Source organism: Larimichthys crocea, unplaced genomic scaffold, assembly GCF_000972845.2.
Source record: "Larimichthys crocea isolate SSNF unplaced genomic scaffold, L_crocea_2.0 scaffold97, whole genome shotgun sequence".
Lineage (NCBI taxonomy): Eukaryota > Metazoa > Chordata > Actinopteri > Sciaenidae > Larimichthys > Larimichthys crocea.
The window spans coordinates 1,928,145-1,951,749 of record NW_020861315.1 but is presented as its reverse complement, the minus strand read 5'-3'; the positions used below and the strand labels follow the sequence as shown (position 1 = coordinate 1,951,749).

Sequence of the window (23,605 nt, the reverse complement as noted above, 5' to 3'; positions counted from 1 at the left end):
GTCAGACACACAAGATTTTAACACTCTCTCTGCTGCCATTTTCTAAAACAGACGATGGAAAACTCTTCTCATACTGCATCCAGAATCAAAGTACACAAGTCTCATCAGTGGAACAAACCTAAAGTATCAAAAGCACTAAGATTCAATATATAATAAGTACATGTGTACATGTGTCACTCTTTCTGTATTTCAAAATGATTAAATAATGTAACTTGTTCTCTACTAAAGTTTGGTACTTGTAATGTGTTTAAATCTGTAGTTTAAGAGCTCAGTGCCGGCAATGAAATCAATTTAGTATTAGAAACCTGACCAAATTTTAGAGCCTGACTGATGTGAGATTTTTGAGACCAAACACAGATTAGATATGGGAGTGAGCAGGAATGAAAATGAACCTTTTCTATGTGGATTTTACACAGGTATGACTATGAAAAAGGTACTCACGAGGCTGCTTTCTTAAACAAATAATATATAAGTTAAATACTCTTTAACAAATCGCTTTAACCCAGTTTTAAGGTACTATACTTGAGTGTTTCCATTTTATTCATTTTTTTACTCCACTACACTGATTTGGCAGCTTTAGTTACTTTAGTAATCAAATTCAGATTATTTGTACAAAATGTATTACATTAATAAAGTATGATGTATCTGTATGGATTAAGCTACAAAGCAGTATATAAAGTAGTTCAAATTAGCTCCACCTTTACCAGCTGCAACATTAGTGATTCTTACACATGGATGCATATTATTCTGCATAACGAGTACTTTTACTTGTAACCGAGTATTTCTAAACTGTGAAGTTGCTACTTTTACTTGCAGCTTTATGGCTCAACTACTGAATATACTTAAGGACAGTACTTGAGTAACTGATTACTAGAGAAACTGGAAACAGCTTTCAGAGGACACAGCCCACCAAATGAAACCTTTTCAGACAAGGACAAACGTCCAGGCAGATAATATGCATGACAGAAATCTAAATGTCAACTTCATGTATTCAATATCGCTGTTTGCACAGTGCTGGTTCAGTCATTACAAGACTCCACAGGGCCTCGGTGTAAAAAGACTTTTAAAGCTCTCTGTGTCCTTTGACGTCATACTGATGTGTGATACATCTTGTCTAATCACTCCCTGCAGTAGCCCTGACTAAGCCAGTTTGAAAAACACCCACCATCCTGGATCAGAGCCAGCTGGGTTTTCTTTAAACTCTCAGGTACAGTATAATCGTGGCTGTTGGCTCCATGGCAGAAGATATGACATTGACACCTTAGTGAGAGCTTTACAGTCCACCCCCAACAGAGCTGTTTCATACAGGATACCCAAAGCTTTTCCAGTGCTCTGTTTGCACTGCTCACTGCCGAGTGTACGTGTGCTTTCACTCTCCCGCTGTTTAAACAATTCCTGTACACATTTAAAATCCTGTACAGGTTCAGAAAACAGAAAAAAGGGCCGTATTTACCATTCAGCCTATACTGTGATATGTAATCCTTTCAGGCTGCCCAGGCACTCAGCACCAGAGACTCGCACACTGCTACACTGACATCCCTCAGTGTGCCATCCACAGATTTGTGGTGCCAGTGAGCTGTGGATGAATTATTAATCAGCCTTTTACTAACAAAATGGGCTTTTAATTGTAAGGACTCCTGTTCGACAACAACAACTGAAACAAAGGCCTCAATACAAACTGGCTATCGATCAATCCCACCACCACCAACCCCCCTTTGGATGCAGCCTCATCCTTTGGCGTCAGAAAAAAAGTGTGCTGGTTTATATCTACTAAGGGATCCATATGTTTCTCATATAGTACTAACTCAGATATTTAGATACCAAAAAAGGTGGAAGATTTTCTTATTATTTGAGCAGGGAGAGTGATGAAACTTCAAATATATACTAAGGAGGAGTGTGCTGCTATAGTGTCCGATTGTATGCTCGATAAAAGCAAGAGGAAAGCAATGCAACCAAACACAAATAAATGGTAATTTAGTGCAGATTAAGTCCAAATCTGCTGTTAAAAGCTAACACAGTTGTGCTTAAAAGATGTTTTTCTCTTTTCAAAACTCACTAAATTCACTTGCTGCTTTTCCCTGAAAAAAGTCACGAACACAAGGGTATTTGGCAGTTTGATAACTGATACAAATACAAATTATACACAAGCATATAACACAAAAAATATATATTTAAATGTGTCATATTCAAACATATATTCGACTTGCTGCTGTCTTTGTAAACTGACTTTGGCTTTGGCAATCTGGAGCCAGGCATCTCAAGTCCAAGAGTCACATTCATGATACATAAAATACAATAAAAGAATATTTTTTAAAGAAGAAGAAGAAGAAGCAGTGATGTTGACATGACAGTTACAGTCACGTATCTTCATTCATCTTGCAGCTACACTCATGAGTCGACAGGTGAAGAGGCGACCTATTTAAAAATCGTCAATTTCAACTAAAGACTGGGGGGATTGACGATGCAACAACGCAGCCCTGATGAGCGCCAGTCGAGCCGTCAGTTTTCTGACTGAAACCCGCAACGCCCGATGTAAAAGCCTGAACGTGTCAACAAGCTTACCTTTTTCATTTTATTGGAATCAGCTGCGGATGGGTGTCGATCACACGGGGAATAGTTATCCAGCTCTTACATGTCGGCCGTAATATCACTGTCACCCGGCTGCTTTTCTATCCGGGAAGGTAAACAAGACGGTCCAAAAACATTAATATATATATATACATATATATGTAAATATAATATCCTTTATGTGTGTCTGAATCTCGCTGATTGCTGCTCCGTCCTTCCCACACAGTTCATCGGTCTTCTGAAAGCAGCTCACCGGTTTACAGAGAGATCCATCACGGCAGGGAAAACGCAGTTTGGAGGCTGCCGGTGATGCTGCTGCAGCAGCGTTTGGTCCGTCGAGACGCGGGATGAGAGAGGTGGGGGTGGGGGCATCCGAGGGCCCACGACGAAACACTCAGCTGAAAGAATGAACTCATCGGACCCGAAATCACGGTCTCATGAGCAAACGGTGGTTGATGAATCATTATGCGCACTGCGAAGCGACATGGGTGCGTTTTTTTTTCTTCCATTTTTTATTATTATTTTTAAAGAGTGATGCTGATTGATGATTCAAGGAGAGAGAAAAGAGACTTTAAAGGGAAAATTCAGTCGAAAATAACTGTTATGTTAAAGCATTTTTGCACAATAAAGATTGTAATGAATTCATTAAATAATTGATGATGTCTTGCAGTGACACTTTTTGAAGTTGATTAATCTGCTGATTATTTTCTTGATTAATCATCTAGTTTTCATAAAATGCCAATCACTATTTCCCTGAACACAAACTGTCATATCTAAACTTTCATTTTTACTGTGATGTATGACAGTAAAGAAGCAGCTAACCTCTCATTAGAGAAGCTGGAACCATATTTTTACCTGAAATATGACTCAAAGTGCTGATGGACTGTGGCTGGGTGCCCTTATGTTTGGAAAAAAAAAGCTGCAAAACTGAGTTTTGAGGGAGAAAATAGGATAAAGTGGCCTTCAGGGTGCTAACCCTAACCTCGACTAAGCTGTTTCACCGTAAATGCATCACGACTTTCTGCCTCACCACAGAGCTGATGCCCTTCTTATCCTTTTCGCCCATGTCTCTGAAATAGCCTGAATCCACCACTGATTCAACTGATTAATCAATCATCAAAATAGCTGGCAGTCCATTTTGTGTTGATCAATTTGTCTATCAAAGCAACACTATGTAACTACACCGACTTGTAATCAGGTGAATGGGGTCTCTCTTGACTTGGTGGTGAATGGTGGCTCAAGAGGTAGAGCGGGTCGTCCACTAATCAGTTGATCAGTTCATCAGCTCCTCTAGTCTGCATGTCGAGGTGTCCTTTAGCAAGATACTGAACCACAAATAGCTTCCAAAGGCTGCATCTTCACTGTGTGAATGTGTATGAATAGTTAGCTCCCAAAAACTGTTGAGCACCTTGCATGGAAGCCAATGCCATGAATGTGTGCGAATGGGTCAAAGTGCCTTGAGTGGTCAGATGAAGTACAGTTAATTTGCCATATCTGTCATTCTCACTCTGCTCCCCATATGCCTGTTCTTGGACTATGTAACTTTGTACTCTGGGTATGATCTCCTGTGAGAGGGATATAACACTTTTCGCCACTAAGTTACATAACACTGGCTCACTTTGATCATAAGTAATGTAATAATGACAAATACACATGTACAGTTGTCCATATATACGATTTTTGGGGCGATTTTGCCAAGTCACAGAAAAAATACCAAATCATACATGATTTTGCTTTAACCAAATAGTAGATCTCATTCTTTTGGTCACTACCCAAAGCTCGGGACCATAGGTGAGGGTTGGAACGAAACTGGATTGCGAAATCAGAGAACGTTGCCTTCTGATCACTGGTACAGCGTTCGCAATACTGCCAACGCTGTACCAACCCATTCCCATCACTCGTGAACAAGACCCTGAGATACTTTTGAACTCCTTTGCTTTGGGGCAGCAACCTGTACCAACCCATTGGGAGCATTCCACTTTTTTCTGGCAGAGAACCATAGCCTCAAACTCGGATGGGCTGACTCTCATCCCAGCTGCTTCAGACTCAGCTGCAAACAGCCAGAGTGCGTGCTGATGAAGCCAACAGAAGCACATCATCTGCAAAAAGCAGAGATTCAATCCTGAGATTTCCAAACTGGACACCAACCTTGAGATCTGAGTATTCTATTTTTATCAATGATTTTATTCCCTACACCTGTTTTGACGCCCCCTCTCTTTGCAAATTCTTATCTTCAGTAGTCCTTTAGTCCGCATAATATACTTTACTCAGATTCATTAAAAAAGACAAAGGACATTTTTCTTTATGGTCTTGCCATATTCCAGGCAAAATCACCAACGTGCTGTTATGGGCGCTCCCAGTTGCTCCATTATTTACCATTACTGGATGACATCACTGCTGCAGTGTGTGTGCTGTTAGTCTTAATAACATTACATGCAATCTGTAAAGGGGTGTGTTTTCTCTTTAATCTATGAAGCTATGGCTACTCATGGACGTTTGTCAAAGAGAATAATGGCCACACAGATGTTTGGAGGCACAAATGCATGTGGTGCACACACACAAACACACACACACACACACACACACACACACACACACACACACACACACACACACACACACACACACACACACACACACACACACACACACACACACACACAAAGAGGTTCCTGCCACCAGCAACTGCATGAATATGACTAATCTCCAGTTTGAAATCAAACTGACAATAAAAGACAATCTCTCCTCTCCAGAGCAATGCCCAGTAGCACAAGAATTAGGGATGGCTGATTGGATAAGACCATGACTAATAACTCTGCATCTGATCCAAGGGTGGATATCCAAAGGGGGGCGCAGAGGCAGCCCCCTTGTGTTGTAAGCTGAATACTTTTTTTGTTCAGCTTGTCCTTTACCATAGGGCTGAGCTAAGTTATCTGACAGTAATCTCCTCACATATTGTCTCTCAACACGACAGACAATTAGTTCAGCTTCTCATCAGGTGGACCGTAACTCCACCTGCATGGTGAGGCACCACTTGTCGTCATGTAGCTGGGTCTTACATTAGCAGCCATTTTGGTCTAGATGATTGAGATGTTATGTACATGTACATGATGTACATTTTAGATTTTAACACCCTGAAAAGACTGAATGGATGCATCTACTACCTGCACCACTTTATATATCATAGGGGCATCCACGAGGGCACTTCTACAGCATTTGTTTTTGTTCATGGGGGCGTGTCACTGGGTTTTAGGCTGAAGGGATTTAAACAGATCTGCTGGCTGCATATCTGTGAAGACAAGGATGAAAACTGCAGTTCCTCAAACATCCACTTGAGGTTGGCTACAGAACATATAAATCTCCATAAGTCCCCATAAAATGTCCAACTTCACAGCAGAAATAAACATGTTTACAGCCTGATACAAAAAAATTGTTTTGGTCTCTATAGCTAATTTCCCTGTTCATGAGAACTGTACTGAGGGTGAATTTTTATATAACTCACCCATTCAAATTATATTAATGCTTAAAGTTATGCATAATTAACAGCACGACTGACAGGTGGATGCCATTACAGGTGGCTTCATTTAGCCTGCCTCAGATCAACGGACCATCCATGTCTTTTCATCCACGATTTTTGGATTAGACTGGTAGGCAGAAAAGGCAGAACTGCCAAGATGGGGGCAGCCAGAACTACCACACTCTGAGTTTCAAAATGGCTCTTCAGAAACCTGTGGGTGATGTCACAAATACAACGTCCATTTTTATACTGGTAGAAACATGGTGGTTTAACATGGCGCACTCCATGGAAGGGACGTGATTATATACTAATGAAAACATAGTTATACATTTTCTATTCCATTTATGCACATAGAGCCTAAACATTACACACTGGATGTTTAAGGCAGGTTCTGCAGAACAGCGTGGTATAAATACTTTTAATAAGCAAGGAATCTGACTATTGTTTATGTCATTACTATTACCATATTATTACTATTATTACTACATTAATACTAATGATTATATCACCAGTATATTATACATAATATTCATAACTATACCTGTAGAGTTGACACAGCACAGCTACTATTACTGGACATAAATATTTGCACAGTTCACTTACATAGTGGTAGTAATAGCTATATAATTCTTTTAATATTTTATTTTCTGTTTATTTCGTTCAAAGAGTTCTAAATCTGTGTTTTTTTCCCCAACTTGTCTCGCCTCATCTTATCTTATCTCTCCATACACAGCTTGAGAGTAAATAATTTATAATGTGGCAATACTGGGGTAATAGGTATTGTATAATAAGATTCAGGAGCTCAAATATGTTGTGTTTTTGTTAAAGACAGCAAAAAACGACTCGTGGGGAAAAATAATAAAGCCGTGAACAAAAGTTCAAAGCTTTGTGCTGTTTGTCTGGTCATGGTCTGTCTTCTCAAATGTATTTCATGCAGAGAGAATAAAAAATTAAGTTGTTTTAGACCAGCATTAAAAACAAATGCAGCCATAGGAAACAATGATGAAGATCCACAGCTTCTTTGCTGCATTAGAAAATACCAGAAAGGAGCAAATGAGTTAAATACTATTTAACAGTTTTATGTGGCACATTATTTTCTTCTTCAATAAAGCTTTCCCTGAAATGCTTATGAGATAAGCAGACCATGCCTAATTAGCTTAGTGCCAACAGTCTGTATAACTCAAGATGGATCTTGTCAGGTAGATGCAAAACAAACCAATTACTGTGATTTTTTACAGTCTGTCTCAACATTTTGCTTAATTTTTTAAAGATAAAGTTGTTTAGCCAACTATTGCAGCTAAATGTCTTCTTTCTGTTGTGTGTTATATTGTGATGGAAAAAAAAAGTGAATTACTTTCACAATCTATCCATCATTGTTAATGTTCTTTACTTTGTGTGGTTCATTTAGCCCAAATGCAGAAACTTTAAAGGAAAGCAAATGGTGCAGAATGAGGTTTGTAACTGGCACTTTTCAGCATAGCATACCATACAAAATCGTGACACATTGTTGGCAGAGAGAAAATAGTGGGATAGTCTTTGCTTTGTCTCCGGCCTCCTTGTTTGTACTCAGGCCAGTGAGTAGTGTATGATATATAGTAAGTGTTTTGGAGGAGGGAGAAAGCTGTTCCACCATCAACTGCCAAGCTCCTTTGTGAGCTTGATCAGATCAGTCCGTTCTTGTCACTGACAATCTGTTTTATGTGACAATTCCCATATTCAGTACTCGTTCCAGGAATAACAAACTGTTTCTCAAATTATTGGTATGTGTGTCGTTTGTTCTCCATTCTTCTGATGCTTGCAGCTGCTTGAGATAGTCATTTTGGATCCGTGATTATTTTTAGATTATTAAGAATAAGCGTGGAGACAGAAGGCATGGCATTAAAACGAGACAGCAGCGCTGTGAGGCTGTACATAGGCCCAGTGGTTACATACTGTAAATGACAATGCTAATATGGTGATCTTTAGCAGGTATAATATTTACCATATTCATCATCTTAGCTTTGAGTGTTCTGCTGGTTTTTGGTCACAAACCAAAGTCTTGTCTGAAGATGGTGCTTGATGGAAAGGACTAGGGCAACACTATCTACTGACCTCATGGGTCCTCTTCCATGGAGCCTGCCATGTTGAACCACCATGTTTCTACAGTAGCCGAGAACAGACAAACTAAACATTGACTCTACATACGGGCTTTCGCATATTTTGCGCGTTTTGCCATTAAAGTTTCTTCTTCGCGCTGGGGGGGTTGCAAGAGCCAACTACAACACTAGATGCCACTAAATCTTACATGCTGATCCTTTAATGGTGGAGATGAAAAGTACAGGGATCATCAAAGTCAGGAGGCTTCATCTTTCTGGGGACCAAGAATGTGTGCGCAAACATTTATGCCTATCAATCTGATAGTTGTTATGATTTTTCAGTCTGGAATAAAATGGTGAAACTGCTGACAAACAGGCTAACACTGGCATCCATTCAAGTCACAGCAAAAGGCTAATAAAAAAAAACACAAGGTGCAAGATGAACTGATGTCGTCTGAAGGTATGATCACTGTTTCAGCCATCACCAGAGTCTGTCATTAACTGGTCAATCAGTAACCTGTGTGGATGGGAATTTATAGGATTTTATTGATGCAATTATCGATTCTGCTTATTGCTCTGATTCTTTATTGATTCCTGAGCAATTTTCTGTTTGGAAAGAAGTAGGCCTATGCAGGTTTTCAGCATCAACCCAACTGTTTTATCATCTCTGAGTCTGAACACAGTGAAAAAACAACAGAGTACAAAAAAAGGGGAGCTGATGGATAAGTCAAGCTGGCATTAGCCTGAGAGCTTGCTGTAGCAACAGTCTGTCTGTCATCATGTAAAATAGATGAAATAAGGGAATATTTGTACATTTGTTTTCATTTGGGATTGCTTACAGCCTTTTCTTAACTATGTGACGTGCTGCTGTGGGACGCAAGATATATTACTGGTGTGTTCCCACCCTTTCTTGAAATGATAATTTTACAGACATTTATTAGCACTGCTTTCATCTTTCTTTGTGAACTTAAGCCTTTTAGCTTTGCCTTTGGACCGTTTCTCTCTCTCCACCATGACTCCTTTTTGTTGCAAGTTTCTAGCAGCCTCGATGTTTGAGTTTAACGACGTTGTCAGAAAAAAAAGGCTGGCATCGATATAAGGAACTGATAAGCTCAGATGCATACGAAGGATTGGACAATTTGGAACCGGTTCTTGATTTTAATCTCTACTGTTTTAGACATACAAAGAGATGATGAAGAATTAAGGAGGTCATAAAGAAATTTTAAAAAAACATGACGATTAATATGTAACAGAATTTTAATTAAAACTCATGCCCCCATTTTTAAAGCAGTGCCACAAATGTTTCACTCTCTATACTATATACCAATAAAAAAACCCTGTCTCAAGCTCTGTTCCAATAGCATGTGTTTCCCTAAACACACAGTCCAGAGAGCTTGCCCACTGGCATGCATAACTGGGTTCTTCCTGTGGAGGATTGGCATTAAAATGCAGACTGCTCCTCATGCTCATGCCCCCGAGATATCACGCCAATTATTTGTCGCTGTGGGAGCAACCTATTTGAGGAAGATCTTCTTAAAATAAGAGTAGGGAGTCACAGCCGCTCTACATCCTTTCTGGTTTCTGACTGGACAGTTTAGGTGGGCACGTGTCAGCTCTCGCTGTGACCCTACAGGGCCATCTAACCACGGCTGTGGAAAGATAGTGACGTTGCTGTCACCATACAAGTGCAGGCTTTTGGTTCTGTTCACACCCCTGCAGAGAGAATTCAGTCCCACTGTGCGTCTCTGCATCTCCAGTTTAGAGAGTTAACAGATCTGTACAACTTGCCCACAGCTCCGTCAAACATGAATCCCAACCTTTCAAACACACACACATACACACACAAACTGACACAAATCACAAAATTGGAATTTTTTCATCAGTTAAATCATGATACCCAAATTTAAAAGTTGTTACATTGACAGTGCATGGTCTGATTTTGTTTTGCATCGCTTTTTTAAGACCTTTGATTTTTAAAACAACATCCACTCGCCTTGGTGACTAATTGGATAGCCCTCTCTCTGGTTTTGACTGTGTCATCAGGTTTCACACTGTAATCCAGATCATTTACTGTTCATATGTGCAGACAATTTACAGCTAAAGAAAACAAATTGGGTTTAGTCTTCCTTTTTATCACTGCAAACAATATAAAACTGCGCCGTCATCACAGGTGCTATTAGGCTCGCCATAGAAACACCCAAAACAGAAAAGTGATTCCAGATGTGAATCCACCAATCAAAGCACGGTAATGTAACATTGAACAGGCTTGGCAAAGGCAGTCTGCAATGCATGGAGGCAGTGGGCTGTCAGGGGCAGCTGACAAGAGGATGTTAGGTGGGCGAGTGGCATTTCATCATACAATCCATGTACAGTAATCAATGACCACTCACCGGTGAAGAGAAGAGGGACAGGAGAGAGAGTGAGAGTGCCAGTGGGCATGTCACATAAAAGCACTGAAGGAGAAAAACAGGGGAACACGTGGAGGGTGCGTTGAGTTTGGCAGTGGAGGTACGGCGTGCTAAAGAGCACAAACTGTGTGAAAGATACGGAGATTAAAGTAAGCAGATGATTATGTAAGCAATTGCTTTGATGGGGAAGAGACACACATAAAAGACCAGAGAGACTAGGCTGATTGGAAAAAGTGAAGAGCTTGCACCTCCTCTCTTCTGTTTAATCCATCTCTCTTCAGATCAAAGAAACAAACATTTTTACCCTAATTAAACATCTTTTGTTATGACAGAAGAAAACTTTGTCTTTCGCTTCATCTGTTTTTTATTTATTTACCCTTCAGTGATTTTTTTTTTTTTAGGAAGAACTAAAACCAACACTGTCCATGCAGTATGCGGTGCGGTGTATTTACAGTAAATCTTTTACCTGTTACTAGAGCGTGACAGTCTCTGGTTGGGGCAAATCTGGTCAGCTATGCTTCTATTTTAAAAACACCACCAGCCTTGTAATCCTGGCACCATTCAGGCAGCACTGCAGATGGCTTTGTAAAAACCAGCTCCAACATCTACTGCCTGGATACATGTTTGGTGGGTGGGGTAGGGGACTAAATAAACAGGAAGCGCTGAGACAAACTGCTTTCAGAGTAGCTGAGCTCAATTTTTTCCAGTGTGGAGGCAATCTATCGAACACAGAGTGATTCTGAATCCTTGAAAGTGAGCCAGACATGATTCATGAGTCATGGATGTAAACAACAGTGTGTAAACCACGCTGTGTAGGACATCAGTTCTGATGGAGAATTGGATTTATGAGGGATTAACGATTCATGGGAATAGAAGATTGGTTACAGACAATAGCGAGCCGGTCTGACCATTCACTAATTGTATTGTGGGTGCTTTGATGTGCATGAGATTAGTGAACATGTGCTGGGTGAGTTCAAGCAGAATACTCAACCAGACCATGAACACATGGTTATAGGGCTATACTGCTCCATTTTGTCTATCTCGTCTGCTCTCCTGGCTTATATGGTACTCTAATATAGTAACATCACGACTCTGAGGGTTTTAACTGTACAATCCAGGGCTTTGAGTCTACTCTTCTAATTCAAAATAAACACTAGCAGACAATTAAGATCCTCATTTATCCCATCAATCATGTGACAAAACAACAGCCCGCACAGAAAACAAAGCAATCCATCATGGAGAGGAAAGTCATCCATCATATTCTTTGTATTAAAAAAAGGCCCAAATAATAAAGCTGGAATTCATTATTTTCAGGTCAAGAGGTGAACTCCTGAAGTCTACCTTTTTGCCATGTTGATACTGTATCAGCAGTTTTAAAATATCATCAGGGGTAAACCAAAGCCTGCAGGTACAAACATCACACTGATATTTAGTGTTTATATGTTTATATTTAAAGAAAATACTCCAGTGGTTATGTCCCTGGATTTTTACTATTTACAGCAAAGGCCAATTTTAGTCAGTGATGTTGAGCAGCTATTGCTCAATCCAATTACTGACTAACTGTACAGTCACATAATTAACTGAATGATTACAGCGTTCCTGCTCTATAACTAAAACAGAGCACTCACAATGTTTTCCACTCTTTGTAAACGAAGAATTCGAGATGCTGACTCATTCAACAGAACGCTGGACACTTCACAATCACTATTACAAGAACAGAACAGCCAGATTAGTTCTTTGTAGCTCAGGTTAACTGTGGAGGCTAAACTAAAATCTAGTCTTCAGTTATTCATGCATACACCACACCACACAAAAAAACTAGTGAATACTATTGTGTGTTGTGTCATGACACATCAAGTGAGTATTGGTCATGTGGTAGTCCACAAACAAATTGTATGACAAGAACCACCAACATCAGACATAAAAAGCAGACCATTAACTTGGACTGATGTTGCTCGCTCTTCACTTTTTACGGTGTTGAGTTGACTGACTCGTTCAGGGGCTGCCAGCTCTCACACAATGGCCGTATAAGTGGTGTGTGCTCTATTTGTTGACTGCACTAGGAGTGTTTTGGGGGCCACAAACAAAACCATGCTTAGTGACCACTTTTGTGGAAGAAATAATAAAGAATAAAGAATATTAAATTCAGTTTTATATCTTTAATTGGATGAAATGCCTTTTTAAAAGCTGTGGTTAGTGCCACTCGTTCAATCATTTTTAAGTTTAAGGTTCAAAACGTCTAACTATGAATGGGTTTTATTAAAGTGATGGAAAAATGTAGGACTTACAAGAGTTCAGTTCAGACTCCTGACACAGACTCACAGAGTTATTGTGCCATCTGTTGGATATATAGACAACTGCAGCAGTGTGTTATTAAGGAGCTTCATCACACATGTCCCAATATAATTGTGTTTTTCTACCCATGTCCAAAATCTAAAAGGTAGTGATGATATGTACAGAAGAGTTGATTTAAGAAAAGCCAACAGTAAACTATTTAATTTTATTAGTAGTAATTAGAAAAAAAAATTAGAAACTCAAATGTTTTGCTACTGTTTTATTGTTTAATGCCCTGTTTTGATTAAGAGGCCTACACATTAATGGAAACTGTAACTACTGTAGTATTTGACTGGCAAAATGAATGACTGGCTTCATTAATTTACTCTATGTAGTTTTCTATCATTTTAATTATATGTATGTTTCTTTGCAGTACATTCAATCACTAAACCAATCTGTGCAACATTTAAAATGTCATATTTGTATAGATAACCATTTTCATTAATATGAGCCACCACATGTTTTGGACAAATTATACTTTTAAATTGGAAAAACTGAAGCAGAATCTACTTAAGTAATAGTAGAAATACTTCATTGTAGAATATACTCCATGAAAAGTGAATGTCCTGCATTCAAAACCCCACAGAAAGTAATTAAAAATTTTTGAATTAAAATTGATGTGCATGTTGCATTTTACTACTATATATGTATGAGGTTGTGCTTACTTAACTACTTTATATATTATTGGATAGTTCAATCATCATCAAATCATCATATATTTTGTGAGAACCACGTAGCTCTCTCTCTCTCTCAAATTCAAATTCACAAAATTTGGTGTGTGCAATAGACCCTTTTCCACATGAAAAAGTGTAAACATCAATAATACTAATTAAGGCTCTGTTCCATTAAGGTCAAACAGAGTGCAGGGTGTTGTTCATGTTGGCTCACTGAAAGGTCTCTGCTGTAATAAATGGAATTGAACCTTAAATATATCTGTGTAGATATAATTTTAATCTTTATATAAAAAGTATTATGTTTGCCTCTGAGATGTACTGAAGTAAGGAGGAAGGAGACCCATAAAGTTACCTATAGGTTTGAAGGTAGCCGAAACCAACAGGCTCAACAGATTGTTCGTAAAGCCAGTGATGTTGTGGGGGTGCAGGTGGACTCGCTGACTGTGGTGTTGGAAAGGATGCTGCTGTCTAAGGTGTGGGCTATCTTGCACTATGACTCCCATCCACTCCATGAGGTGCTGGACGACTCAGGAGCACCTTCAGCCAGAGACTGCTGGCACCAAGATTTTCCACAGAGAGACACAAGAAGTCTTTCCTACCTGTGAGCATCAGTCTCTACAACTCCTCCCTCAAAATATCACACACTCCAAGTCAAGTCCAGTAGCTATCGAACTGGCTTGTGCAATAAATAAATGAAATCTTCCACACATGCATACTGCACTTTAAACATCAGTGTATTCTCTGTACAGTCTCTCAAAGACTAAATTCTTTATAAGGTTTTAAATTTACATATTGCACAGTTCACTGTTACTTGTTTTTATTTTATTTTACTGTTACTGGTTTTATTTAACTGTTATTTATACATGTGTATATAGTGTTAAAATAGGATATCGTATAGGTGTATAGGGTTAAAGTTTTGTTTTCTTGCTATTGTTTTCTTGCTATCACTTACTATCTCACTTACCAATTGGGAGTTGCTGTAACAAAAACAATTTCCCTGCGGGGATTAATAAAGTATTTCTGATTCTGATATAGTACTCTTCCACCTCTGCACCTTCTAAAAAATAAAAAATAATAAAAAATAAAAGTCTAATTAGCTTATTCAGTTCTTTACATGATTAATTAAAGCCTCCCACACTCTATTTTCATGCATTTTAATTATGCAGGTCCATAAAACATAGTCTGCACTTAAAACCCACCTGTTTAAAATAGACTTTCCATCTGATTCAATTGCACTGTCCTATTTTAACCTGTTTTTAATGTTGTATTCTTGTCATTATGATATGCTTTTATGGTTCTTTTTGTTTGTTTCTGTTATTTGCTGTCTACTTTTATTTATTGTAAGGTGTCCTTGGGTGACAGAAAGGCGCCTATGAAATAAAATGTATTATTATTATTAGTAGTATCCATCAATGAAACCTCAAAACAAATGTTTGATAACTCATGCCATGGCAGCGCTCCGGGGTGGGCGGGGTTGACCCTGCTGAGAGGGGCGGGGCAGTTAAGGGGTCAAAGTTGAATTCATTTTGTCTTTTGTGCCAAGCAGAAGAGTGGAGTCCGATCGAACAGCGGTGTCTCTTCCCTCTTCCCCGGATCCTTTTAAAACTCCCTCCCGAACCTCTCCCCTCTTACCCTTTACCACCCTACCCACCCCCTGAACACTCTTCAAGGGACGGTTCGGGTAAGTGACGCCGCGTTGTTGTTGCCTCCTTTCGGGGTGAAGGACGGGGGATAGCTCGGTGTGCATTCCCGTAGGCCGCGGGATGCGGCTATTTCCTGAGATTTAGACGATGCTAACGCTAAAGCGACCTGGATGGAAAATTACCGGGCTGCGGGGGGAGTTAGCTGCTTTTACGTGTATTTTTTTGTTACATTTAGTTGTTTTAAAATCACAAAAAGTTGAGTTATTCCTTTTAGGTATGAATGTAAGAGGTAGAAATGTTGCGGTGCTAACTTAGCATTCAAATCTTGCTTTGCTTTGCGTGACTGCCTTGTCTCTAAAACAGGATTTAACGATGTTAACATTATTGCTTGTTCCTTGTGTTGTTACTGTCGATGCACAGTGTACATATATAGTATAAAGTGGACGTTTAAGCAGTTTGCTTGTTGGCCTTTTTACAAAAAATAAAGCTACAAGCTTATGTCGCCACAGCAGCTGTTCACCCCCCACACACACACCGGGAAATAGCCACCCCCCCATTGAGAGAGACAGTGGGTCATTGTGCTAACGAGTGAGTGGACTGGGGCCAGTCTAATGTGAATTACTGGACTGAAACGTCCCATTCTTCCCAGTAACGTTATTAAAGTACAGTACAAATGCTAACACGCCTGCATCATTTCATTGAGCTGCACTGACAGCAGATTTATTTTAGTAAACAAGGCTTTCCACTCATAGTTTCCTGTTAACTACTAATCGCCACAAATGTGGTCACATTTTCCACTCTTTATTATTGCAGACATCCAGCCAGTGACCAAAGACTTTGTTGGCCAGTTTTAAAGCAAGCGTGGATTCAGCAGCTGCAGCAATGGACTCAAGTCTGGTCGAAGGAGGACTTAATGTCACCTTAACTATCAGGCTACTCATGCATGGGAAGGTGAGTGTGGCTGCATACAGGTTTGAAATTCAATTAGGACCCTCTCTCTCTGCTGTAGTCGAGTTTGTTAGTGTGGTTTCGTCGCTTTTTTACTTTTAAACACACACTAAAGCTACGGAGCGCAAGGATGTAGTTGACGCGTGTCTTTGTCAAAAAAAAACTCCACTGTTTTCTTTCTTGTGATTTATTGAAAGTCTTTCTATCGAGCATGACAAACTGCAGTAATCCACAAACATTAATCATCACGAGCGCGGTCAAAAACTAGTGTGCTCTCCTCGCCTCCATTTCTTTCCAACCCAAAAACAAAATATGCACATATCGCGTTACATGTCTCAGCCAATAAGAGTGCAGTTACTATTAACTAATAGGCATTCTCGTAACTATGCAATATGCAACAAATCTGCATTATTCATCACCTCGTATACAAAATGGCTCTAACAGAGTTGTTTGCCCACGTGCATTAAATCTGTTCATTCAACACGCTGTTTTGTTCTCTTCTGTAGGAGGTTGGAAGCATCATTGGCAAGGTGAGTTGTCGTTACCGCCAGAATAATGCCGTCCACACCTTTCCCCTCGTGCTTCTTTGTGTAAATATTGCGTGTTTGTGCTTTCCTTTACAGAAAGGAGAATCTGTGAAGAAGATGAGAGAGGAGGTGAGATGTCTTTTCTTTATTATTTTTAAATTCAGTGACTCATGGGTCATGTGTTAACACGGTGACTGATTTTTTTTTTTTTTTTTTTTTTGTGGATATTTCCTGTTTTTGTTCCAGAGTGGAGCTCGGATTAATATCTCAGAGGGGAACTGCCCGGAAAGGATCATAACCCTCGCAGGACCCACCACCTCCATTTTTAAAGCCTTCTCCATGATCATTGAGAAACTGGAGGAGGTTAGAGTCCCTCTGTCTTTAATCAGATGTGTTGTAGCTGTATGATTTACACAGTTTTGACAGTTTTGTGTGTGTCCCTCTTTCCCCCTTCAGGACATTAGCACCTCAATGACTAACAGTACGGCCACCAGCAAACCACCGGTCACCATGCGCCTTGTTGTGCCTGCCAGTCAGTGTGGCTCGCTTATTGGCAAAGGTGGCTGCAAGATCAAGGAGATCAGAGAGGTTCGACACATCATATTTCTTTTTGTTTGACGTTTTTAAGCCCAGTCCATGTTTTTCTTTTCCTAAGTCTTGTTGTGTGTGTGCATGTCTTTGCAGTCAGCAGGAGCTCAGGTACAAGTAGCAGGGGACATGTTGCCCAACTCAACAGAGCGTGCCATCACCGTTGCAGGGACCCCACAGTCCATTATCGAGTGTGTCAAGCAGATCTGTGTCGTCATGCTTGAGGTACAGGCGCCGTTTATTGTCATGTTGCTTGGTGACTGTTATTGATACTCGTGATGGTTTATTATTTTCTGTGTTATTGTCGATGTTACTTCAGTAGTCAACGGTGGATGTTTTTTGTTTCCGTAGTCTCCACCAAAGGGAGTGACCATCCCGTACAGACCCAAACCCTCAGGCTCTCCTGTCATCTTTGCAGGTGGTCAGGTAAACAATGAAAACATTTTGTTTTGTTCCTCCCTTTCTCTCTCTGCATTTCTGGTTAAATTAATTGAATAATACATGGGCTGTCATTCTAGTTGTGCTGTCTGTAGCATGTCTACTTTGTTCTTGTGGCACACCAAGGACAGAGCACTGATGGATACTGGAGTACACTGCGTGTGTGACACTGCCACACCCTCCTAAGTGCTGTTCTCTCTTTGCAGGCATACGCTGTCCAAGGGCAGCACGCCATTCCACAGCCTGATGTAAGTGAAGGGCCCTCTGTAAGTGATCCAATATATTTGCAACTTCGGTCCTGGGAAGCCATGCCACCTTCTTATTTCATCCCTCTGACTTTATTTATTTTTTTAACCACCACTGCCTGACGCATACATCCATTTCATAATTACAAAGATCTATTTTTTATTTATATATATATATATATATACACACACACACATACACTAGTGCTGTCAAAATTAACGCGTTAATTTTGTCGATTAATTTTAAAGAATTAACGCGTTAAAAAAATTAACGCAATTAACGCGGTTTTGTTTACTTCCGGTGGCGGCCGCCATTTTGGATGTGGCAAAGTGTAGCTTTGTTTCCCAGATATATTAGTGTGTGTGTGAATGGGTGTATAAGAGGCATTAACTTAAAGCCCTCACGGAGACTGCGCCCTGGGCGGTCGCCCACATTGCCCACAGCTAAAACCGGCCCTGCTTGTATTAGTTTACGGGCAGATCTGCCACATCCAATATGGCGGACGTGTTAACGTATCGCAACAACGGACCAACCTGCTCAATGAGGCGTCTATGTATATATGTCTATGATCTATCCTAACTAAAGGAGAGTCTATGGCGTAAAGATGGATAAGGACGGACTTTTAGGGGGAACATTTCATTTTAAAAAGTTGCCGGACGGCTCGTTGGACAAAAACAAGGTAATTTGCACAGTTTGCAAATCCGAATTTAAATTCCACAGAAGTAACATGACTTTAACATATCACCTCAAAGCAAAACACCCAGTCTACACTACAGGAGTGTGGCACTCGTCAGTATATTTCCTCATTCTGGCTTTTTTCTATTAGCACTGTGCATATGTGCACCTTAAGCCAATAAAATGAATGAATTTAAATTTACTTTCTCTGTGTTTATTCTACATTAATTTGATCATTTTACATAAATAAATATTCATTATAAGCTTCAGTCTCAGAAAAATGCATTTAATTTATTGATATATTTATTGATAGATTAATCGCGATTAATTACAGAAATGTTTGCGATTAATTAGTTAATTTTTTTTAATCGATTGACAGCCCTAATATATACACATACATACATATACATAAAATCATGCGCTTCATGTTTCATTTCATTTTTTCTCCCCTCTCATTACCATCATAACCACTTCCAAAAGGGAAACAAATACACAAATTTCAGCTTTCAAGTGTCTTCTCGATGTTTCCTCACTCATAATGTCTGTCTGTGTTTGTGTACTCTCCACCTTCTTTCCTCCATTGTTTCAACAGCTCACCAAACTTCACCAGCTGGCCATGCAGCAGAGCCCCTTTCCCATTGCACATAGCAACCAGGGCTTCCAGGGTAGGTGGACAGATTTGATCTAGATTTGTAATAATCCACCCAGTCAACACACTCATGTGGTTTCTTTGCATTTTTCAGCTGGGATGGATGCCTCTGCACAAACTGGCTCTCATGAGCTGACCATTCCAAACGATGTAAGTCACACTTATCTGATTTTCGCTTATTTCGCAGTGTTTGTGAGAAAGACGGTGCAATTGCCTGGTGCTGGTGTGTTCTCACTTTTTTGCCTCTTTCTTCTTCAGCTCATTGGCTGCATCATTGGCCGTCAGGGGGCAAAGATCAATGAGATTCGTCAGATGTCAGGGGCTCAGATCAAGATTGCCAACCCTGTGGAGGGCTCAACTGACAGACAGGTCACCATCACTGGCTCCCATGCCAGCATCAGCCTGGCTGAGTACCTGATCAATGCCCGGTAAGAAGCTTTATGCTAGTGCAACACATCCATCAGAGCAAGTGCACACAGCTGTGTTTAGGTTAGGTCTGACTGTTTGTGGGATGGTAAAACTCTTGAGAGTGCAGTTTGTTGGTGTGCATGTGATGCTTTTTAAGTGGTTCTGGAGTTCATTATATATTAATTTGGCCAGCAGGTATGTCCAAGGTTCACACAGTCTTCAAAGTCAAAAATCTTTTGGTGTTTGAAATGAAATGATCCTGTTGCTGTCATATTTGTTTGTCTCGTTGCATGTTCACTCATTGTTCATTGCTACATTAAATCCTCAGTTAATCCCTCAAAGTTAATATGAACAGCTGGTAAAATTAAATGGTGACAATGGATTGCTGTGGGTATGAAGTCATTCTGTTATATTTATTCATTTTTATACTATTTATAGCAACAATTTAAATGTGGTCATAAGAGCTTCAGGAGTGGAAATTTAGGATTTAGATTCCTTGAAACTGCTCAAGTTTTACTCTACGAAGCCGGTATGTTAAGTGAATGAATGAAATTCACCACAGCTTTATTCAAATCAGACTACTGTTAACTCAAGTTGGTTTCTACTGGTCGTTTACTGTTCTAGAGATAAAAGACAGCAGAATCTAAACTGGCGATCATACACTGTAAAAACCGACCTGGCCTTTACTATTTACATCACCTCATTTTCTACTGTGAAATTCATTCAAGTAGTATGTTAGGTTTACCATTGGTAGGAGGCATTATCCAGCAGTGTGTCGGGGTGAGGTGGGCTGCCAAGTGTGTGTCTATTTGTGCTGAAAGTAACCACTGTGAAAAAATCAGGAAATAACTTTATTTAGCTGATTTATCAGCTTTATCGATGCCAGTGCTCATTCCTCTTCTTCACAGTTTGTCTCTCGACCTCTCTCTCTGTCTCTCTCAAACCATCAGACATGAAGCAAATTAAACTTCTTTGTGTCACAGTTTTGCAGCGGAAGTTGTGAGCCAGACTTAGATTTAGAAGTCGGGTACATGAAATAAACAAAGACCGAACACAACAGATTGGCAGCCATAGTGTGACGCCGGGCTGCGTTTTTCCTAAAGTTGGATCAGTCAGCTCGGCTGCAGTTTTTTTTTCTGCGGCTGCTGCAGCCTAAACAAACTTCCCTGACTTAAATGAACGGGGTTTCCCCCATTCATTTGAGTCAGCCTGCTGCAGCACCTGATCCCGTCTGCATGTACCCTTAGTCTCAATTTATATTTGTCTGTTTGTCTTCTTGGCTTGTGAAGATCTGAATGCCACCAGCCTGCATGCACGGTGCTTTAAAAGATAAAGTGCAATTGATTGGCTGTCTGATTAGAGCGGGAAGAGGTTTAATGGATATATTGCTAACAGAGGCAGGTCAGTTTTTACCGGACAGGATTTAAAAAATGAATATTAAAATATTTGTCATGCTCCTCACTTAATCTGACTTCATCTGTTTGCCCCGATTTTCTTCATAGCCACACTGCAGAAGGTAGTTTGTAATAGTCTATTCTGATATTCTGCAGGAAAAGGTGCCACAGAGCTTAAACAAGTGCTCTCACAGCTCTTCACCTGATGAAATTGAAGCTGCATGACTGTTGTCTGCTGCATTATTTAATTCATCAAGCGTGTGTCACTGTCTAAACCTTTACTACTATGAGCTCGAGTATTTTGAATCGAATATTAAGTCCCCTGTTTCTTCTTGTCCTGCTCCTCCTCAGGCTGTCTTCTGAAGCTACTGGACTCGCAGCCAACTGACATGGAGGATCTTCATCAGCACCTAATGTAACCCCTCCCCCTACTTTTTACCAAGAGGTCCCTTATTGAACTTAATGCAAAAACCAAGTACTATAAACTCACTGTTTTCTCCTCTGCTTTTGGTTATAAACCTACTCAGTTGTAATTACACCATCATCATGATATTGGTATTTTATTTATTTATTATGTTTTTAAATTCCCTTTGCATATAGTTTTTAAAGACTTCCGTCTGTTGTATTTTTTCCTCTTTTATTTTACTGTATATCTGTATGATCTTCTTGATATAGGTAAAAAGTTTTAGAAAAATCTGAAAAGGCATAAATAATGTTTTTCTTATGTCAGATTTTTCTTAGAAAATGTAAAAAAATGAAGAAAAAAAGACACACAATAACATTATAGATGGACTGTTCTTTCCCTTCCTTTTTAAATATCTATTTATTTTTATTTAATACACAGCTCCTCGTAAGAGTAGAATTCATTGATATTTGCCATCTTCTATTTGAAGCTGTACTTCCTGAATGATGCGTTGTGGGTGTAAATGATCTCCAAGTTGAAGATGTATGCAGGAAAAAAAACCTTTTTAGTCGGAAGGTAACTTATCCCTCGAGTGCAGGTTCAAAGGAGAATTTTTAAGCTACATTATGTCTCACCTCTAATTTGCTGAGTAATTGTTTTGTGTCATTCCTGTGTTTCCATCCGTTTTTATTTCTCGATCAGGACTTTTGAGCATTGTTGTGTATTGGATTCTGATAAGGGTGGGTGGGCTCTGGTCACCAGGAATGGGCCTGAATGAGAGGAAAATATTTTCTTTTCTCTGAAATTACTAAGACCATAGTAATGACGATGATGATAATAATAACATTGAAATGTTTGTTTTAAATAGAGAAAATATTTTTTTTAACTGCAGGGCTGGGTAATGCTGCAAGGGGCAAAAAACTACAAGACGTGTTGGTCTTTATAAGTATATTATGCTGAGGTATTAAATTATGATTAACTAGAAGGAGAATTATAGAATTAACACTAGTTTCCTGCTATCCTTTTTTGCCTGGGTCAGATTTTATTTTTTATTATTCTTTGCAGGATGAAGAAACTCACGTTTTTGTGCACGTTTTCAACTATTGTAGATCTGGGTGCAATTAAATTGTTGAAGAAATGAAATGCAGAAATAAAAAAAATAAAAAGGATGTGAAATGCTTAAACGATCCTATCACTCTTTATCTTGTGATGTTTACTTATTCATAAAGGCACCTCACCAATACAGAAAACCCCAGCGGTCATACATTTTATTTCCAAAAATCAGTTTACTCAAGATCTCGTTATTTATTTGACGACATGTCAAAATAACAAATCTTGTTCTCCTGAGATAACAGGATAATTTTCTCGATGTCAAGATAATAAAACTTTGTTTTAGATAACATAATTACTCTGATATCTTAAGTTAGTCCAGTGTATTAAATCAGTGTGTCTCTCCAAATATCATCATTATGACAAAAGTTAAAGTACAGTAGCGTAGTTCAGCTACAGGCAGTTCACACAGGAGTCAGATTTACTCCTAGTAAGATTATTTATTAACAGAAAGGCATACTAATATTTTGAGTGTTTTTGAACCATTCTACCGCCACATCATGGATTTATGATCGCTACACACTACCTGCCTGAATGCGTCAGGCTGATATTGACAAAAAAATATTAAGAAAAGTATAGTATATTTTTGAATTAGTTAATTCTACTGTCTAAATTTATTTAATTGGATCCTCCACATACCACTACAGGAAGGACACGTACCACAGTTTGAGAAGCAGTGGTCTAATATATTAAATCACTGCAGGAAACATTAATCAGTGTAACAATGTCAGAGGAGCAGCAGTGTAATGATCAGTGCGTCACATCCAGCGGTCAGCATCGGGTCGTGATGGAGATCTCAGGCCTATCACGTCTGGTTCACTGTCGAGATCTCAAATTATTTCAGAATAAGATCTGTTATTTTGACATAAATAAAGAAAATTAAAGTTAAATGACACTAGAACTGTTTGAACATGCTTAAAGTCACTGAAAATAATAATTTATATTCATTCGTTCGGCCGTCTGATGTGACGCAGCAACAGTGTGAACTGTAGCTGCGTCA

At 39.4% G+C, this 23,605-nt stretch overlaps 2 protein-coding genes across 5 annotated transcripts in view; one reads left to right on the top strand and one right to left on the bottom strand.

Annotated features, from left to right (window-relative positions):
* The window catches only part of dlgap4a (discs, large (Drosophila) homolog-associated protein 4a), a 98,796-nt gene extending 96,157 nt beyond the window's left edge, over positions 1-2,639 (bottom strand). For all 3 annotated transcript variants that reach the window (XM_027277258.1, XM_027277260.1, XM_027277259.1), the window contains exon 1: positions 2,563-2,639. The gene's annotated coding sequence lies outside the window, so the exon portion shown is untranslated. The remainder of the gene's footprint in view (positions 1-2,562) is intronic.
* A 12,453-nt stretch (positions 2,640-15,092) lies between these two features.
* Positions 15,093-22,694, top strand: LOC104930684 (poly(rC)-binding protein 2). Of its 2 annotated transcripts, none has more exons than XM_010745549.3 (13): positions 15,093-15,257; positions 16,033-16,170; positions 16,674-16,697; positions 16,791-16,823; positions 16,941-17,057; positions 17,151-17,282; positions 17,379-17,507; positions 17,634-17,708; positions 17,927-17,968; positions 19,234-19,306; positions 19,385-19,440; positions 19,549-19,718; positions 21,444-22,694. In XM_010745549.3, the coding sequence occupies exons 2-13, from the start codon at positions 16,102-16,104 to the stop codon at positions 21,478-21,480; spliced, it is 957 nt and encodes a 318-aa protein (XP_010743851.1). In that variant the 5' UTR covers positions 15,093-15,257; positions 16,033-16,101; the 3' UTR covers positions 21,481-22,694. The 2 variants fall into 2 exon arrangements, with proteins under 2 accessions (XP_010743851.1, XP_010743850.1); XM_010745548.3 differs by having other exon boundaries at positions 17,927-17,986.
* The last annotated feature ends 911 nt before the right edge of the window (positions 22,695-23,605 follow it).

Excerpts from the sequence above, each read along its gene's own strand:
- LOC104930684 (XM_010745548.3), top strand. The coding sequence starts at position 16,102 with ATGGACTCAAGTCTGGTCGAAGGAGGACTTAATGTCACCTTAACTATC. Across the intron at positions 17,508-17,633 it reads TCTGTGTCGTCATGCTTGAG|TCTCCACCAAAGGGAGTGAC; the intron begins GTACAGGCGCCG and ends TTGTTTCCGTAG. Across the intron at positions 17,709-17,926 it reads TCATCTTTGCAGGTGGTCAG|GCATACGCTGTCCAAGGGCA; the intron begins GTAAACAATGAA and ends CTCTCTTTGCAG.